Source organism: Magallana gigas, chromosome 7 (genome assembly GCF_963853765.1).
Source record: "Magallana gigas chromosome 7, xbMagGiga1.1, whole genome shotgun sequence".
NCBI lineage: Eukaryota > Metazoa > Mollusca > Bivalvia > Ostreida > Ostreidae > Magallana > Magallana gigas.
Window position 1 is genome coordinate 51,307,330 of NC_088859.1, and position 18,768 is coordinate 51,326,097.

At 33.4% G+C, this 18,768-nt stretch overlaps 4 protein-coding genes across 4 annotated transcripts; 1 reads left to right on the top strand and 3 right to left on the bottom strand.

Annotated features, from left to right (window-relative positions):
- The first annotated feature begins 1,128 nt into the window (after nucleotides 1-1,128).
- LOC105330175 (melanocyte-stimulating hormone receptor) lies at nucleotides 1,129-2,145 on the top strand. The gene has a single exon (XM_011431770.2). It carries the CDS (start codon nucleotides 1,129-1,131, stop codon nucleotides 2,143-2,145), a length of 1,017 nt encoding a protein of 338 aa, XP_011430072.2.
- A 385-nt stretch (nucleotides 2,146-2,530) lies between these two features.
- Nucleotides 2,531-4,701, bottom strand: LOC105330176 (uncharacterized). Its single transcript, XM_066066455.1, has 5 exons — nucleotides 4,538-4,701; nucleotides 4,218-4,315; nucleotides 3,777-4,083; nucleotides 3,474-3,558; nucleotides 2,531-3,220 (listed from the first exon to the last, which is right to left on the bottom strand). The coding sequence occupies exons 1-5, from the start codon at nucleotides 4,629-4,631 to the stop codon at nucleotides 2,593-2,595; spliced, it is 1,212 nt and encodes a 403-aa protein (XP_065922527.1). The 5' UTR covers nucleotides 4,632-4,701; the 3' UTR covers nucleotides 2,531-2,592.
- Nucleotides 4,702-5,875: 1,174 nt separating this feature from the next.
- LOC136269949 (uncharacterized) lies at nucleotides 5,876-7,848 on the bottom strand. Its single transcript, XM_066065879.1, has 6 exons — nucleotides 7,763-7,848; nucleotides 7,497-7,682; nucleotides 7,154-7,275; nucleotides 6,462-6,600; nucleotides 6,190-6,321; nucleotides 5,876-5,901 (listed from the first exon to the last, which is right to left on the bottom strand). Exons 1-6 carry the CDS (start codon nucleotides 7,818-7,820, stop codon nucleotides 5,876-5,878), a joined length of 663 nt encoding a protein of 220 aa, XP_065921951.1. The 5' UTR covers nucleotides 7,821-7,848.
- Nucleotides 7,849-10,317: 2,469 nt separating this feature from the next.
- On the bottom strand, nucleotides 10,318-16,818 carry LOC109617436 (uncharacterized). Its single transcript, XM_066067027.1, has 10 exons — nucleotides 16,751-16,818; nucleotides 16,492-16,677; nucleotides 16,174-16,295; nucleotides 15,489-15,627; nucleotides 15,212-15,349; nucleotides 13,299-13,487; nucleotides 13,087-13,184; nucleotides 12,797-12,920; nucleotides 12,211-12,292; nucleotides 10,318-11,454 (listed from the first exon to the last, which is right to left on the bottom strand). The coding sequence occupies exons 1-10, from the start codon at nucleotides 16,812-16,814 to the stop codon at nucleotides 11,280-11,282; spliced, it is 1,317 nt and encodes a 438-aa protein (XP_065923099.1). The 5' UTR covers nucleotides 16,815-16,818; the 3' UTR covers nucleotides 10,318-11,279.
- Between the last annotated feature and the right edge of the window lie 1,950 nt (nucleotides 16,819-18,768).

Below are 18,768 nucleotides of genomic sequence, written 5' to 3' on the forward strand. Positions count from 1 at the left end.
CAAATTGTCATGACAACCTGCATAAAATGCAAATTCAATTTCAAGAACTTCTAGTAGGCTTTCCCTTTTATACTGCGTGTCACTTTAAAAAAACATTTTAATTATTTTATCTTCATCAATCTAATATAAAAAAAACCCCATCAATTAAACAAGGAATTGAGATCACTTGCATGTTAGATTGATATTCCGTAGTTTGCTTCACCAAAGAATCAGTAAACGTGTGATATGATTTCTTGTCAGAGTATCTGTTACTTCTATAACAAGAAATTAACATGAAATGCAGCTATGGAATTCTCTTTTATCCACCACAGGGATTCCTTATAGCTGGCATAAAGATATATAGATAGATCAAAATAAGAACATACAGATTCAGGAGAGCCCAAACCTTGTCCGCAATGACCGTATATCCATGCGCGTGGGCAGAGGGGGCAAAGCCATTCATTTTTCATTTCGCTTATTTATTAAAAAACATGCATAGGACAAACTATTATTTCAAAAATGAAGAAACAAAATTCTACATCTTATAATTATTTTCTAGATAATCAACACTATACAGTAGTGGCCATGTTCGCATCAAAACACCAACATATATGTCCTCATTATAGAATAAGTGATTTTGATAACTCATAATGCGCATTTTCTAGGCAGAGATAAACTCTTTATTTGAAAGGTCATAGCTCAGCTATAAGCCAGATACTCAGACATCTATTGAATTGAAATAACATCGACTTTTCATACAGCCTTCAGGATGGACAAAAGATTATGGGTTAATTCGCGAGTCGTTTCATAGCGTGTTTTTAACATCAGTAAAGTTCTGGTATAACTTTCCATTGATTCTCCACGGAATTCATGCAATCACTAGTCATCACTCACACGACCAAACAGGTTATCTTTTCACGCAGGGGCACACGGAGGCAGGCCCCCGACACAACATAACTTGTAAGCTGTCAGCCCGGCTACTTTAGGGAGCAACTCCCAATAATTGATACCGAAAAGTACATACAGAATGTACCTTTGTGTTCCGGTGGAATTAGACTACTGCGATTCAAGAGTATGTTACGATACCTGTTGGCTTCCGCAGATTAATGCCTCCCCAGGAAGGAAGTGGTACATTCAGGTGATTTCACAATGCTGGAAAATTTAACTGCGACATTTAACGGTAGCATAGTGACACGTGAAAACGTCACGTGCAGAAAGATTCCATTTTCACATGACTGGCGAACGGCGTTTGATTCGGCGACAGCTGTGGGGATACTGTTAGCGTTAGTCAGTTTGGCGGGAAACATACTGACAGTGATTCAGATCCGGACCCACCGACTTCTACACACCCCCACCTACACGGCCATCCTGTGCCTCGCGGTGTCGGACGCCGTCGCTGTGGTGTTCAGGTTTGTCAAGTTCCGGGCTAAGTACCTCTATGCCCTCATCTTTCATTGTATAGACTTAAATGCTAACGTCTTTGACGCCTTTGTCGCCATATTTGCATTTACTTCCTTGAATTCGTCATATTTCCATCTTGTGATGCTGAAAGCCTTACGATATTACATCATAGCGTGCCCTCTGAAAAGTTACTCTATTGTGACGTCAAACAAAGTAGTCCGCTACTCCGTTCTCTGCTGGACCAGCAGTGCTTTCATTGGGGCCGTCTACGGAATCAAGGCAGCCATGAGTGTCGGTTACATCGGGGAAGGCATGACGGAAAGAACGTCACTGATTATCGAGGTCGGCTGTGTGTTTTATTTTCTAGCCATTACGTTGATTCCTTTCTTAACATTGCACGTCATGAAAATCCGGAAAATGCACACGTACATCACCATGCATCACCGACAGGAGCGGATGATGCACACGATGATGGTGGGGATCTGCGTGACGACTGTCGTCTGCCTGATTGTGGTGGTGGCGTTCTGTGTCTACGTCTTTATTGACGGAGTCGAACCATTCTACCTCTCCAATGTCGCGCAGATGTTGTTTTTTGTGAACCACGCATTTCATCCTATATTTTACTTCCTGTTTTCGGAGATATCTCGGTATAACCGTTGTCGTAGAAGAGGAAGCGCTCCGTTTGACAGCAGTACAGACTGTGTGTCGTCGTTCTCCAACACGATGAGGCTCCGAACATTTCACCGGGAAGAATCTTTGACTTAATGGTTCATGAAGGCTTCCATCAGACAGTGTGTTCAAAAGGATGTTACAGTATCATGTTTATTATTTGAATCTATATATTTGTTAATTCTGCTGTACTAAAAGCAAAAGCAAGACTCCAGTTTTAAAAGATACTACATTAAAAGATGCATACAAACAATATGAAGGTTAAGCCTGTTTTTATATTGTTTTTTGTAAAGTGTCAAGGTAACAATTTGTGAATCAATTTCAAATCATTTTTTGTTCAATTTAATTGTTTACAATGCCTTGACGTTAAATCATTTTTTGAAAACATGTTAAATGTTTGTTTTGAGTTAGGTTATTTTGAAAATATCATGTCTCGTTTAAACAAAGAGCAAAAAAAAAAAGCAATTATATTTTGTAAATACATGACTAGGTTATTTCATTACAATAAATATTCACGTTAGTTTAAATTTTATGAAAATTCATTCAATCTAGCACAGGAATACTGTATGTATCATCTGTTGTTGCTAGGTAACTGACGCCATCTAGAACTGTATGACTGTAGGTATCGTCTGCTGTGGTGGCAAATCCATGGTTAGTGGCGCCACCTGCGTGATCATAAGTATCGTCTGCCGTGGCAGAGCTTCGATTGTTTGTGGCGCAATCTGTGTGACTATAGTAATCGTCTGCAGTGGTGGCGAATCCATGATTTGTGACGCTGCCAGCGTGGGTATAGGTATCCTCTGTGGTATCGGACGCCTTATGGCTGTTTGCGTCATCAGCGTGGTCGTAGGTATCGTCTGCTTGACCGCCAGTAGGCGTCTGCCATAAATGATCGTACGACAAATCTTCACGAGAATTCTGCTCTGAATAAGACGGGACAGAATTGGCGTATATGTTAAGGTGAACTTCGTGTTTCTTCTCATTTGCCTCATTAAGACAGTCATAACTGACGTTGTCCTGACTTAAGTTCTTGTGTCCTCTTTTCACCGGACTAAGCTCAAAATTACTGTATCCATTGGTTTTGTTTATTTGCTCTTCATTAGAAGACACCCCATCTGACTGTCTACGGAAGTAATTTTGACCTCTTTTTAATGAGTTTCTTTTTCGTCTTCTGTGAAAAATTCGAACAACATAATGAATTAAAGTTCATCAACAAATTTTGTCCAACATAAAATTTACTAGTATATAAGGGCTTACCGGGGGAAACGTTTAAAGTATTTTATGAGTGCATCAATGAATTGTTATCTAACCCACCTAAGCATAACTTCCACAGATGAAATTACTTCTTGTCAACTTTTTTATCCTTGTTAAAAATAAAACGAAGTACCTTGACTTTATATTACACCTGACAAGCATCCTCCTACCTTGTATAAAGTAGGAACAGCCCAATAACGGCTAATAGAGCGGCAATGGTTCCACACACAGCCAATAAGATTTCTCTAAGTTCTACTAAAAAAGATGGTGTCCATGTTTTGAGATGTACTGAATGATTTATAATATAACCCTTTGTTTATGATAATATGATAATACACGTAAAACATAAGTTATCAAACATTGAAAAACTTATATTTAAACTCTAGCAAGCCTCTTCTTATGATTTAGTACAAACAGTGCAGAAAAACGATTTAGTTATTAGATATGTGTAGTAGAATTGACGAGATAGTTACTTTGGTTATCCTTGTTATTATTTTTTAAAAACGAATTGGATGAGACCGACGATGCTTGATTTGATGTTTGACTTGTTGGCGCCAATGAGCTACTTGTCGACGCTTGAGTGGTCGGCGCCAATGAGCTTCTTGTCGATGCTTGAGTAGTTGGTGCCAATGAGCTACTTGTCGATGTTTGACTGGTTGGCGCCAATGAGCTACTTGTTGATGTTTGACTGGTTGGCGCCAATATGGTACTTGTCGACGTTTGATTGAGTGGCGCCAATGAGCTACTGATCGTGGATTTTGTTGTTGTTTCCGACACGTTCTGAATTTAAAAAAAAGTTTCATTTTAATTGAATTTTTCTCTTGTACAAAATAATCGTTTTTGTTAACAATTATCATACTTAATGATATACCAAAGACGCGTTTGGTGCTAACACATTAATTATTTTAAGATACCTGTTCACAAACTGCATTGTTATGGTCAGAACAGGAAGTTAATGAACAGGAGCTCTGATGACAGGTTTCACATTGCAGTTGTAGAGAGTATGATAAATCTGAAACAAGAGGTAAATTTACATCAAATTTGTTTTCTGCATACAACAAAAATACATTAAGTGACAGAACCATACATGTTAGCTACAATAAAATTAAAATTAGGTCTTAGATCCGCTCACGTACGATCACTACACTTGTATAGCGTATCGTAGAGGAGCGGATTTACAAGTCTAATTTTAATTAGATTGAGTTAGCAATAGATTTTATTTATAAATACGTACCTAACGAAGATGAAGTAAAATTTTGTCTGACTATTCCAACCCAAGTGTCAAGACTTCCAGTAGGAATTCCATTACAGGAACTGACTGGATCCATCACGTCGTAATCACCATGTAAATATAGCCCCTCATTTTTACAATTCTTGTAACAGGTAATCCAACTCCAGTTTGAGTAATTAGTGTCATTAAGTTCTACAATTTATATCAAACAATTTTTAGCATTGCATTTCACCATTTTGTCAATACATTAACATTGAACGTGGAACCATAATTTTAGCCAATTTATTCAAGTGAAACCCATTTTCCATTTAAATTGTCAAAATGGATTCAAAGCTTATCAAAAACCATATATAAATCTTCAGTTTGCAAGCTTTAGGGCTTGAATTTTGTCGTTATTTGAGGCTGCTAGTGACAAAAGTTACAGTTGTTTCAGTGATAAAGCATTCATTTACGGTGATCTCAAACCATTTAACATGAGTCATAGAATATGATGAAACAACACCTCCAATAAGTATGTGGTTAACATTTTGACAAAACAGTTTGATTAACTTTAATTCATTTTGTATTTGTTTCAATATTGGTACTTAGTTTGGTAATACTTTTTTATCTGTACAACATCAATTAAAAAGAAAATCACCATAAATATTTTAGATAAACAGAGTACTAGTCATCGACAGAAAAACCAGATGGAAAATTGATGTGAAAAGGGAAATGTACATTTATTATACACAATCCGAAAATGTAAAAGTTTCCTTTCTACCAAGAATTTAAATGTTTTTTTTATGAATTACTTTTTTCATATGCATACAACATTTTGATAATATAATTCAAAGCCAGTTTTGATTCATCCACTCACACATTCATGCTCACATTCACCCAGATTTGGCAGTGATTGATTGTTTAATAATGAAAAACAATTAATATAAATAATAAAAAAAGATAAAACAAAAACCGAAAAATCACTGAATTGTATCAAATATATGTTTCCATACAAGCCAGTTGTTGGTAAACTTTTGCATTTGAAATTTCTGACATGAAATATATTTTTCAAATTTGTATTTGTGATATAAATAAAATAACAGCCCTGATAGACTAGGCAGTATATCTTTTTTAAAACAGCAAAACAAATATTGTTTTGTATACAACATTATAAAGTATACGACTTTATTGTCTTTCGACAATTGGAGTTCACCAAATAAGATATTAATAACATGCTTTGGTTGCTCCAAATTGTTGATATTTTTTCACAACTTACTAAAACATGTTGGATTGTCTCAACTTCACGTTCACAAAAGGAACAGCAATCAGAAGCTATTTCATTGATTTTTTTCAAATAGTAATTTACAGGAAGAATTCTATGAAGTAGTCTGTATTGTAACAATTGAATAGATGAGTCATTAGTTGTCTTAAAACATACATTGAAAGCATCATAAATACAAATTTCCACCCATATTGTACTAATTCTGAACGTGTTCTTGCTTTTGAAACAAAATTTGAAAAAGAAATAAAACAAATGTGTTTAGGCTGTTATTAAAAGTTAGGAACGAGTAATTTGGAATAATTTTGACACCGCCGAAAAAGTCCCGTTATGACAAAACAAAAGGCTCGGGAGCCACATCGCTCAAGTGAACAACAAATTAAATGACAAGTTGTACCTGTGCCTGGGCGTCTACATTGGCAGTTGACAGTCAAAGTGGAGGATTGCCGATATACAAATTCCCTTGGTGAACATTTCAGAGCCATGTATGTTGCATTTAGGTCATGCTCGTCAAGAAATACTAAATCTCCTTTTAAAAAAAAGCGTAACAATGTATCATTTTTTGCAACTTGTTTCAATCAATATGATCTAATGAAGACATTAGCAAACTGTGGAAAAATGTGACTGAAGGCCTGAACGCAGATTGAAATAAAAGTGAAAGTATTTAACCTGCTTTATAAACACTGTATGTCCCGGGGCCGCCACAGTCGTTAAGGACCTCGGATGTACTGCAGGATGTATTGCATAAACGTGGATCAATGGCTTCTGTGACGGAAAATTGGTCACTTAGACAGACACAGCTGGTGTTCTTAAAGAGTAAAAATAATAGTAAATTTTTTTTACTTTTTATTAGTAAATGTTTTGGTAAATTTTTACAGCTGATGTTTGCTAAACTGCCTTGATAATTTTCCCATAAATTAAATGATTTTTTTTTTGTAAATTTAAAAGTATGAACTTTGAAAAAATCAGCCTTTTTGTTCAACAGCGTATGCGCATCGATTGTAAACATTTCAGTATGGCTTTCAGCATAAATTTCGACAGATTTGGCGAAAAAAGATCAAAAGAGATGAATTGAGACAAAACAGAAGTGCGAACTATAATTTTGTTCAAGAAAATAATGTAAAATGTACTTGTATCATCAATACATTCTTTTATCAAAAGAAAATTATTCACATCAAGGTCTGCTGAGCATTCCCTTTTCCCTTCCTCGTCAGGTTTTTTAATTCACATAATGTTTTAACAGTTTCTGACGTAATATATAAGGTTAAACTCTAGCACAAACAGCTCATATAAAATACACTGCTTAACGCATTATATAGTAAAGGAATGTATTCATTATATGCAGAAATGTCATGAAATACCTGAAGTCCAAAGAAAAAGTAATATGCCATGGAACATGTTTGCTGACACGTGACCACTGACGGAGAGGTCAAGGTCTTTTTCACTGTCTGTGACAGGTCTATCTGAGTCTCTTTAAAGCACCCTTAATCATAAAGGGTTAAAAAACAGAAAAATATAAATCTTTACACATTCCATTGAATTAATAAGTAAGCTTTTCAAATCATGTAAATTAAACTCTTTAAACAGCTAGACTTTTTCTGCATGTAGTAATGAAGTATCAGAACATGCTTAAGGTGTAAATTTGTTGTTCTGTACCATCTGACTGTATACCAGCTCAAGGTATTATTTAGATAAGAACCGTACCGATGACATGAATCCAAGGAGACAATCTCCGTTGCTTTCTTGTCCAGTACCCCTTGCCTTGGTCTGTCTGTGTGGTTTGTATGGGAGAAGACACAAGAGTGGAGTTTCTTTTCATGCAGTACTGTGCAGCCGCGGTCCAGTTCATGGTCGTATTAGATACAAACATCTCTTGATGCAAGTCGTTACCTTAAAAAAGGAAATTATTAAACTGAGAAATATTATTATTATTTTTCAGTTAAGAACAACCGATGTCTTCAAATACTTACTTTGAATATGATGAATATGCATCCACAAAAACAGAAACATTCTAAAACATAGGTCCATTTTAATGAACACGTTTACCTTTAAAACTTCCGCCTGTTATCAGGAGATAGGGATTTTGCGTTTCACCAAAATCGTAAATAACGCCAAATTAAACAATAACGACATGAATACATATAGCTTTAAAGGGGCATGGTTACGATTTTGGTCAACAATCATTTTTTCGATTTTAATATTTACAATGTTTCAGAAAGGCATTTTAAATAGGCAACCGAAATTTGAGTATCATTTGTTAAGTTTAAACGAGTTACAGAGCTTAAAATTCTTCGCTATGTAAACAGAGCGTTTGTTTACATTTTGAACGGTGAAGTAAAAATTTCAGTTTTAAAACTAAAACGCAAGCAACTGTTTATCTATGCTTAAAATTGATAAAAAGATAGACAAATAAGCTAGAAAAATATTTACTGGTATATTGAACATATGTAAACAAAAACAGGGCACGAGCCTTTTTTACATGACAAAGAATTGTAAGCCCTGTGTCTTGCTTATATCTCTACGAATGACTCTCAAATTTTATTTGATCATTAGAAATGCATTTATAAAGCACTGTAAATAATAAAAACATAAAAACTGAATTTGACCAAAATCGTGACAATGCCCCTTTAAAGGAGTACACATAGTCTATAACCAATGCAAACTTAGTTTTATGTATACGTATACAGGAAAACTTTAAAGACATAAGAAGCATTATTTATTGTTCATATCAAATTAATGTCATCAAGATTTTAGGGTTTTTCGACGAAGAGAAATTGCATATTTTGTAAAAACAATGGATTTGAATTAAGAAAACCGATGTTTGGTGAATAATACAATAGTTTCACTTTTATTCCTTTGAAATAATTTATATGTAACTATCTCAAATTGATGAGTTTCAATTTGGCAATTAAATAAGTTGCTTTGAAAATCAAAGTTTAAAAAGGTTAAATCATAGTTTCAATTGTAATAACGTTTAATCCTAGTAAGTAGACTGTGGAATGCAGTTGCATCATATTGTCAATGCCTATGGTTAAGAAATGACCAGTTTATGATATAAACCGAGTGTGATACTAGATGCTATCCCGGGAATTAAAACCTTACCCATTAATGACACAATGCTAAAAGTTGAACCATAAAGTAGTATTTATATATATATTTTTTCGTATATACTGTGACTGTCCGGTTTCTTTCTTAATTGCTTTCTTAACCTTTTCATTGGTTATATACCCAGATGAACCTACATAGATTAAGAGAACCCAATAATAATTTTTAACAAAATATTTAATAACAAATTTAAGAACACAAATAAAATAAAAATTTAACGGAAAGAAATTATCAAAATAAACTTAACAAAATAAAACAAAATAAAGTTATATAATAATGTTTTTTTTTCTAATCCATTTCCGACGCTCGTGGTTTTGAAGAACCTTCAGGCGAGCAAAGTTGTTTCAGTTGAATTATCACATGCTGCACGGGTCTACCGAGGTTACATAGAACGAAGAATGTTTTCTTTGGTGATGCGAATGACCCACCGCCTGGTTCACGCTGATTGGAAATTTCTTTCAATATACTCAATTTACAGAATATGGGTTTCAAGGAACACACATCATATAATTATGAATATCAAACTTTTACAATATTTAGTTATATAATACATCTACATTAATGATAATGAACTTGTGAAACTGCAAGGAGCACCGGCTGGTATAAAATCACAACTGGATTTTAGAGATGTGCCAAAAGGGCCGCCATAGTTCACCCACTCAATGCAGAACAATGGCTTCTTTAAAATATTCCCCAGAAAAAGGAAAGGGCTACTCAAGATAAGCCGGTAATAATTGCGCACCCGAGAACCTTCCTTTCATGACAGCTATTGAGGTTTTGTAGGGACGGAAAATTTACTATTTATATTGGTTTAAGCATAACAGGAGGTCAAAGGACCTTAATGGTAACCTGAGTATGCTACAATCTTGTTCATAAAAATATTCATAATTTACTGATAGAGGAAAATATCATTTAGGGGGAACAGATTTGAGAAGAGATAATTAATTGAGTGAAATATTTGGTATTTCGTTTTTCTCTTTCTATGTGTGATACAAACCAAACTTTAGTAAATTTAGGAAAGAAACTCTAGACATTATACACAATACGACAGTTTGATCGATCATCTACTGTCTTTTATCTTGAGATTAAGCGGAATCTTTCAGGTTTTTTTTTTGGGTTTGTTGATATATGTAAATATATATATATATATATATATATATATATATATTATGCGAAACAAAAGCATTTTATGAATGTTACCCTCGCGAATTAGTTTAAAGCAGTTATTTACTGTTTAGAGATCTTATTGGTGATGTACGGCAATCTTTAGTTGTGAAGAGGACACCAATGAACCCCCTTGATATATTTTTTTTTAGAATTTTAAATCTTCAAAATAAGTCTGTAGCTGCGCAGTCCGACAGTTGTTCTGAGTGATAAAAAGGCATTGTTCTGTTCTTGTATGCAAACTTCTCAAACACAATGACATTTAGAGCTTCATATTTATTGCTTTCTTACCTTTTAGCAACATTTTTGACCAGTTTCGGGCGAAAAAAAGCCAGCTCAAGAAATGTTTACATTCTTATCCTCAAATGAACAAAATAACCGAACATCCTCCTTAAAGATATTAATGAGGTATTTGTTTCACCTGCCTCAATCGTTCAATCGTTCTAATTGTCCTGTATGCATCATGAAAATCATCAATAAGACTTGAAAAGAAAATTGTGAAGTTTTCATTTTTCTGCTAATTTCACTTTGTGAAGCAGATGTAAATGATAATACACACAAAAGACAATATCAGAGAGCAATCATCATAATGGTGTAGCCTTCTACAAACATATTTGATATCGTACTCAGTGTAAATCATCCGTATTTTATTTGTATTTATTCCTGCAAAACTACTAGTCAGACGTTCAGTAAAAAATATTTAAAAAGTGAACACAATATTTTAAACAGCTTTCATTATTTTACTTGTTTGATAAAAATAAAGTTCGTCAAATGTAATGTTTGAGTATGCATTTGAAAGGGTAAAACATTTTTACAGCATTTTCTGCAAACTTGCGTATTAAAAAGAGTTTAACTATTACTGTGTGATTACAAAATTAGATGGCTGCAATATTTCCTTTCATGAAAATGTATACTGCGTACTCTGAAATTCAAGAGTGATTTTTGAAAAGTAATTAGAGTTTTTGTACTAACTACATGGATTATTTTGTTCAGTTTTATAAGATGAAATAAGAGAGCAGCTTGCACTATATAGCTCATGAAAGCTCTCGCTGGAACGATTTTACCCTTCCTTGGTAAAAAAAATATGTAGCAAAGCCATCAATCTCATTGGTGCCCTCTGGACCTTACTCCATGTATCGTCGATTCTAGTCTCAAGTCTAGTCTGTCTCAATGGCCATTTGATCCTACCGACTTGCAGGGTTACCCGACTCTCTGGCTTTATTCTCTTAAAGAGTCATAATGATGTTCATCATGTGAGTAATTTTCATACTTTGTTGTTACCGTTTGAAGCATAATGCAATCGTATTTATTGTTTACTTCTCCGTGAGTAACATATTTAACTGCCTGAGAACAAGAAGTAGATGAATCTTTTGCGTTGTTTCTCTTTCGTCTTCTGTAAAATGAAAACAAGGAACTAAGTTCATGAAAGCAGAATAATTATCACAAAATATAATTGGGAAATGTTAAAAACAATTATGCTAGGATATGACAAACAAATTGGCTGACATTGGTTTAAGATTTTAGGAGAAACATATTTCGGCAACCAATCGCTTATGTCGAAGAAACTAATGCCAAAAATAAGAGCATTTAATGTTGAGCTTTGTAATTCCTAAATGGTCTCGAAACATACATGTAGCATTTTCGCCGAAGGAAAAATTTGAGAATAATAATATCTAAGTTTTATTCGTTTCTATTTTATTTCACTGTTTTACAGGAATTTACTGGTTGCAGCGATTAATTTACGGGATTAAAATGTGGATTATTATTCAATTTGAAGACTGGTTTGCGGTGAGAAGTATTCGCGAAGACAAGGGTCTCCAAAATACGCTAGTTGTTTATTTAAGCTAAAATTTAAAGTCATATAATTCATTTGATTTAGGCAGAATTTCTACTGTGGATTTTATGCAGAAAAATCAAAAACACATATTAAAGTGTAGAAATCAGGTTTAGCTAAATATAATAAATATAGTTTAAACTAAGTTTATTCTACATTTATGTTATTACAAATATAGCATGGAATCCGTAATAAATGCTATTTAAATTATAGTTACAGCGAAATCAAACTTAATTTATTTTATCTGCGTAAGCATATATATAAAGAAGAACATCGGATACAATTTTCATTCATACTAAAATACTTTCATCTTACTTTGCATAAAATACCAGCAGACCAATTGTAGTTGTTATAGCGACAATAATACCACCAAGAGTGAGCAAGACTTCTTCGAGTTCTACGGAGAAAAAGATATTGCAATTATTTTTGTTTTTGCAGGAAGAAAAAAACAATTTTGTTTATTGCAACAAAACTTTGATACTCATACCTAACTGATTATTTCAGCCTAGAAAAACATATATGTAATTGAGAATTCTTTATCATGAAAAATATTTCAAAGGTACCCATCTTAGAAATACTAAGAATTAAAGACACTAAAATACACATTTAGTAAAGGGCACAAGAAGTAGAACACATAGATTTCCACAGATACGAAAATTAAGACAGAAGGACTAGATTTTTCTTTGACAAACACATTTTGATAACCGACAGAATTAAACACCAAATGTATACAGGCTGGAAGATGCATTCCATATTTGATAATATACTCCTCCTTGTCTTTTGATAAGATAGCAATATGTTTATCAAAACATTTTACTTTTTTAAAACTCTCTTCTACATGACAAACAATGCAGAAAACGATTTAGTTATAAATATTAAGTTGAAATGACAAAAGAATTACTTTGCTTATCACCGTTTTTGTAATTATTATATGGATTGAAGGAAACTGATGGTTCTTTGTTTGATATTTGAGTGGTATGAGCTAATGAGATTCTTGTCGTGAGTTTTGTTGGTTCTAACAAGCTCTGAAATTAAAATAAATGTTAAAACACTAGCAATATTTTGCTTTATAAAAAAGTGAAATTTTCATTTCTTGAAAAAAATAACCAATTCTTCACAAATAGGAATTTATGCTCAATAATATTCTAAAGAAGAATTTGGATACTAAGACATCTAATGTATTAAATCAACCTGTTCACAGAGTGCGTGGTTATGGTCAGAACAAGATGTAAATGAACAGAAGCTCTGATGACATGTTTCACATTGCAATTGCAAAGAGTACGATAAATCTGAAACAAGAGGTAAGTATGTATCAAATTGTTTTCTAAATACATCAAAAATACATTTAAGTGGCAAAACCATACATGTTAGCTGACATGTTAACTGATTTTATTTATACGTACCTAATGAAAATGAAGTGAAATTTTGTCTGGCTATTCCAACCCAAGTGTCAAGATTTCCTGTCTGAGTTCCATAACAGGCACTAACTGGATCCACCACGTCGTAATCCCCATGTAAATATTGTCCCTCTTTTTTACAATTCTTGTAACAGTCTTTCCAATTCAAGTTTGAGTAATTAGTGTCATTAAGCTCTACAATGTACATCAAATAATATTTCAGCGTTGCATTTACTGATGATTCGATACATTAACATTTAACGTGGAACAGTAATTTCTTTAGTTTAGTTTGCTAGCTTTAGAGCTTAAATGTTTTTGAAACGTTTTTTGAGGCTGCTAGTGACAAAGGTTGCAGTGTTTCAGTGACAAAGAATTCATTTGCAGTTATCTCATTCTATTCACTTTATATGAATTTCAAAAAATGATGAAACAAGAGGTCCATGGGCGACATCGCTCACCGGAGAAATAATAGGTATGATAAAATCAGCTGAATACAGTCATAATACAAGCTATCTGGATAATTTACAATAATACATGCATATCCTGAATAAATAAAATCAATTCTTCTGAATATTTTAATGGTTATTATCATTAGTCCATATTCTAACAGAATTACCTTATAGTAATATCACATGAATACCATTTCCTACCCTGGATATTATAATGTTTATAATCATTGGTACTTTTCTAACAGGATGATTTACAGTCATTTACAGTCATATCACATGTTGAGTATTGCAGTTATCAAAAAGATCCATAACAATTGTTTATATAATGGAAATAAACCTTAAATCAAACTCTGAACCCTTTGTGAGGCCGAAGAATTGTCCAGGGACTAAAGAAAGTCTTAACAATGATAAAGAAACACCTGGCTGATTAGTTCCTTAGATAAAGAATTTCAGGATTTACTGTACATATTCCTATGTAAAACTTCGACCCAATGTGCCGCCTTCCCCAAGGTGTCATGATATTTACAACAGTGAATCTACCTGAGGATGCTTCCACACAAATTTTTAGCTTTCCTTGATGATTCATTTCTGAAAAGCAGACTTTTTAAGATTGCTCGATATTTCAAAATATGAAACGTCGACCCTCACTGTGGATGCACGCTACCTTCATAGGTCATGATTTTCGCAACTGTGAATCTACACTACTTGAAAATGCTTTAACTCAAGTTTTAGCTGCTTTCCTAGCTTATTTTTTTCTAATAGGAAGATTTTTAAAGAATTTGTCAAAAATTGTCAATAATTCATAATTATCTACCTTTGTAAAAGAGTGTGGTTCTTTAATTTCACAGCTTTGAATCTTATTTGCCTAATGTTGCTTTGTGTCAATTTTGATTGAAATATACCCAGTTGGTCTTCAGCAGATGTTGAAAATGTGGAAAGTTTACGGATAGACAGACTGACGGACAGACAAAATTGATCAGAAAAATCACTTAAGCTTTCAGCTCAGGTAAGCTAAACACGCTACCAATAAGTATGTTGTTACTATTTTTACAAAACAGTTTATATAACTTTTATTCATTTCGTATTTGTATCAATATTGGTACTAAGAGTGGTGATACTTTTATCTGTACAACATCAATTGAAAAGAAATGCACCATATTTTAAAAGAAAAACAGTTCTAGTCATCGACAGAAATATCAGATGAAAATTGGTGTGAAAAGGAAAAAGTACATTTATATTACACCATTCGAAGAGAATGAAAGGTTTCCTATCTGCCAAGAACTTGAATGTGTTCTTGCTTTTGAAACAAAATTGAAAGAAAAATAAAGCAATTGTGTTTTAACTGTTATTAAAATTAAGGAACGAGAAATTTGGAATAATGACACTGCCGAAAAAGTTCCGTTATGGCAAAACAAGAGACCTAGGGGCCACATCGCTTATATGATCAACACTTTAAATTACAACTTGTACCTGTGCCTGGGCGTCTACATTGGCAGTTGACAGTCAAAGAAGAGTATTGCAGATAAACGAATTTCCTTGTTGTGTCTGAACATTTCAGAGCCATGTATCTTGCATTTAGGTCATGCTCGTCAAGAAATACTAAATCTCCTTTAAAAAAAGAGCGTAACAATGTATCATTTTTTGAACCTGTTTCAATTAATATGATCTAATGAAGACATTAGCAAACTGTGGAAAAATGTGACTGAAGGCCTGAACGCAGATTGATATAAAAGTGAAAGTATTTAACCTGCTTTATAAACACTGTATGTCCCGGGGCCGCCACAGTCGTTAAGGACCTCGGATGTACTGCAGGATGTATTGCATAAGCGTGGATCAATGGCTTCTGTGACGGAAAAGTGGTCACTTAGACAGACACAGCTGGTGTTCTTAAAAAGTTAAAATACAAGTAAATTTTTACACTTTATTGGTAAATGTTTTGGTAAATTTATACAGCTGATTTTACTAAACTGCCTTGATAATTTTCCCAATAAATTAAATGATTTTTTTGTAAATTTAAAAGTATGAACTTTGCAAAAATCAGCCTTTCGTTCAACAGCGTATGCGCATCGATTGTAAACATTTCAGTAAGGCTTTCAGCATAAATTTCGACAGATTTGGCGAAAAAAGATCAAAAGAGATGAATTGAGACAAAACAGAAGTGCGAACCATAATCTTGTTCAAGAAAATAATGTAAAATGTACTTGTATCATCAATACATTCTTTTATCATAAGAAAATTATTCACATCAAGGTCTGCTGAGCATTCCCTTTTCCCTTCCTCGTCAGGTTTTTTAATTCACATAATGTTTTAACAGTTTCTGACGTAACATATTAGGTTAAACTCTAGCACAAACAGTTCATATAAAATACACTGCTTAACGCATTATATAGTAAAGGAATGTATTCATTATTTGCAGAAATGTCATGAAATACCTGAAGTCCAAAGAAAAGGTAATATGCCATGGAACATGTTTGCTGACACGTGACCACTGACGGAGAGGTCAAGGTCTTTTTCACTGTCTGTGACGGGTCTATGTGAGCCTCATTAAAGCACCCTTAATCATAAAGGGTTGAAAAACAGAAAAGTATAAATCTTTACACATTCCATTGAATAAGTAAATAAGCTTCAAATCATGTAAATTAAACTCTTTAAACAGCTATAATTTTTCTGCATGAAGTATCAGAACATGCTTTATGTGCAAATTTGTTGTTCTGTACCATCTGACTGTATTAATTAGATAAGAACAGTACCAATGACATGAATCCAAGGAGACAATCTCCTTTGCTTTCTTGTCCAGTACCCCTTAACTAGGTCTGTCTGTGTGGTGTGTATGGGAGAAGACACGAGTGTTGCCTTCTTCTCCATGCAGTACTGTACAGCATCGGCCCAGTTCATGGTTGTATTAGATACAAACTTCTGTAGATGTAAGTCGTTACCTTAAAAAAATTAACAAACTGAGAATTCTGATAATTATTCAGTTAAGAATAACCGATGTTATCAAATAATTACTTTGAATATGATGAATATGCATCCACAAAAACAGAAACAAAAACATTCTGAAGCACAGGTCCATTTTAACGAACACACTACCTTTAAAACTTCCGCCTGTTATCAGGAGATAGGGATTTTGCGTTTCACCAAAATCGTAAATAACGCAAAATTAAACAATATCGACATGAATACATAAAGCTTTAAAGGAGTACACATATTCTATAACCAATGCAAACTTAGTTTTATGTATAAGGGGAAAATTAAAACGACATGATAAGCATTATTTATTGTTCATAGCAAATTAATGTCATCAAGTTTCAAAGGTTTTTCGACGAAAAAGAAATTGTAACTTTGTAAAAACAATGGATTTAAATTTAGAAAACCGATATCTGGTGGATAATGAAATAGTTTTACTTTTTATCCCTTTGAAATGTTTTATATGAAACTATTTTCAATTTGGCAATTGAATAAGTTGCGTTGAAAATCAAAGTTTGAAGACGTTAACTATATAGTTACAATTGTAATAACGTTTGATCATAGTTAGTAGACTGTGAAATTATGCAGTTGCATCATTTTATCAATGCTTATGGTCAAGAAGTAACCAGTTTATGATTTATATCGAGTGTGGTACTAGATGGTATCCCGGGAATTAAAACCTTACACATTAATGACACAATGCTACAATGTTGAACCATATCCTAGTTTATATTTTTTTTTGATTTTCGTATTACTGTGACTGTCCAATCTTTTTTCTTAATTGCTTTCTTAACCTTTTCATTGAATATATACCCAGATGAACCTACATAAATTAAGAGAACCCAACAATAATTTTTAACAAAATATTTATATACCAAATTTAAGAACACAAATAAAATAAAAAATTGACAAAAATAAACTTTACATAATAAAACAAAATACATTTATATAATAATGTCCGTTTTCTAATCCATATCCGACGCACGTGGTTTTAAAGAACCTTCAGGTGAGCACGTGGTTTTATAGTACAGTCAGGTACACGTATGTTCGGCAACAGCCAGAACAAAGTTGTTTCAGTAGAATGACCACATGCTGCACGAGTCTACCGAGGTTATCTTAAAAAGAAGGGTTTTTTTGGTGATGCAAATGACCAACCGCCTGGTTCACGCTGATTTTAAATTTCTTTCAATAGACTCAATTTACAGAATATGGGTTTCAAGGAACACACATTTTATAATTATAAATATGAAACTTTAACAATATTTAGTTATATGATACATCTACATTAATGATAACGAACTTGTGAAACTGCAAGGAGCGCCGTCTGGTATAAAATCACAACTGGATTTTAGAGATGTGCCAAAAGGGCCGCCATAGTTCATCCACTCAATGCAGAACAACGGCTTCATTAAAATATTCCCAGAAAAAGGAAACAGCTACTCAAAGGGTAATGAAGCCGATAATAATTCAGCACCCGAGAACGCTCCTTCCCCGACAGCTATTGACGTTTTGTAGCGACGGAAAATTTACTATTTTTATAGGTTTAAGTATAACAGGAGGCCCAAGGACCTGAAATATCACTTGAATATGGTACAACCTTGCTCATAAAAATATTCAATATAATATATTGATAGAGGAAAATACGTGGGTAGGTTAAGGCAACTCCGAGTTTAATGACTTTCGATTTTATGATCAGTTTAAAATTTGTTTATTTTTTTTATGAAAACAGTGCTGAATATTAATATCAGATGACTGTGTTCGCAATGGTATTATTTTTTCTACTTCGGAAGCGAGACGATCTTTGAAGCTGCCGTGCCATGGTATCACGTGACAGTTGAAAATAGATCACTTTTTAACCTTAACAAAAAATCAAAAAGTGTAACACTACCCCAAAGTTCATTAATATGTATGATACAAAATTTCGATCGGCAATTTGTTCATATTTATAAGTATTACTGCTAGAATACTTATTGTTTATCGCATAATATAAAAATTATCGTCATTATTAATCGGAAACCCACTCGACTTCTTCAATTTCATTGAAATTACTACGTATTTTT

What these genes read in the sequence shown, in the direction of transcription:
- LOC105330175 (XM_011431770.2), top strand. Translation starts at nt 1,129, where the DNA reads ATGCTGGAAAATTTAACTGCGACATTTAACGGTAGCATAGTGACACGT.
- LOC136269949 (XM_066065879.1), bottom strand. Translation starts at nt 7,820, where the DNA reads ATGGACCTATGTTTTAGAATGTTTCTGTTTTTGTGGATGCATATTCAT. An exon ending in ACTTTTTCTTTGGACTTCAG is followed by an intron (nt 6,601 to 7,153) that starts GTATTTCATGAC and finishes TTACTCTTTAAG; the next exon opens with AACACCAGCTGTGTCTGTCT. An exon ending in ATGTAGACGCCCAGGCACAG is followed by an intron (nt 5,902 to 6,189) that starts GTACAACTTGTC and finishes GTTACAATACAG; the next exon opens with ACTACTTCATAGAATTCTTC.
- LOC109617436 (XM_066067027.1), bottom strand. Translation starts at nt 16,814, where the DNA reads ATGGACCTGTGCTTCAGAATGTTTTTGTTTCTGTTTTTGTGGATGCAT. An exon ending in TCCTTGGATTCATGTCATTG is followed by an intron (nt 16,296 to 16,491) that starts GTACTGTTCTTA and finishes TTTATGATTAAG; the next exon opens with GGTGCTTTAATGAGGCTCAC. An exon ending in ATGTAGACGCCCAGGCACAG is followed by an intron (nt 13,488 to 15,211) that starts GTACAAGTTGTA and finishes TGTACATTGTAG; the next exon opens with AGCTTAATGACACTAATTAC.
- LOC105330176 (XM_066066455.1), bottom strand. Translation starts at nt 4,631, where the DNA reads ATGGATCCAGTCAGTTCCTGTAATGGAATTCCTACTGGAAGTCTTGAC. An exon ending in ACAATGCAGTTTGTGAACAG is followed by an intron (nt 4,084 to 4,217) that starts GTATCTTAAAAT and finishes TTTTAAATTCAG; the next exon opens with AACGTGTCGGAAACAACAAC. An exon ending in CTGTTCCTACTTTATACAAG is followed by an intron (nt 3,221 to 3,473) that starts GTAGGAGGATGC and finishes AATTTTTCACAG; the next exon opens with AAGACGAAAAAGAAACTCAT.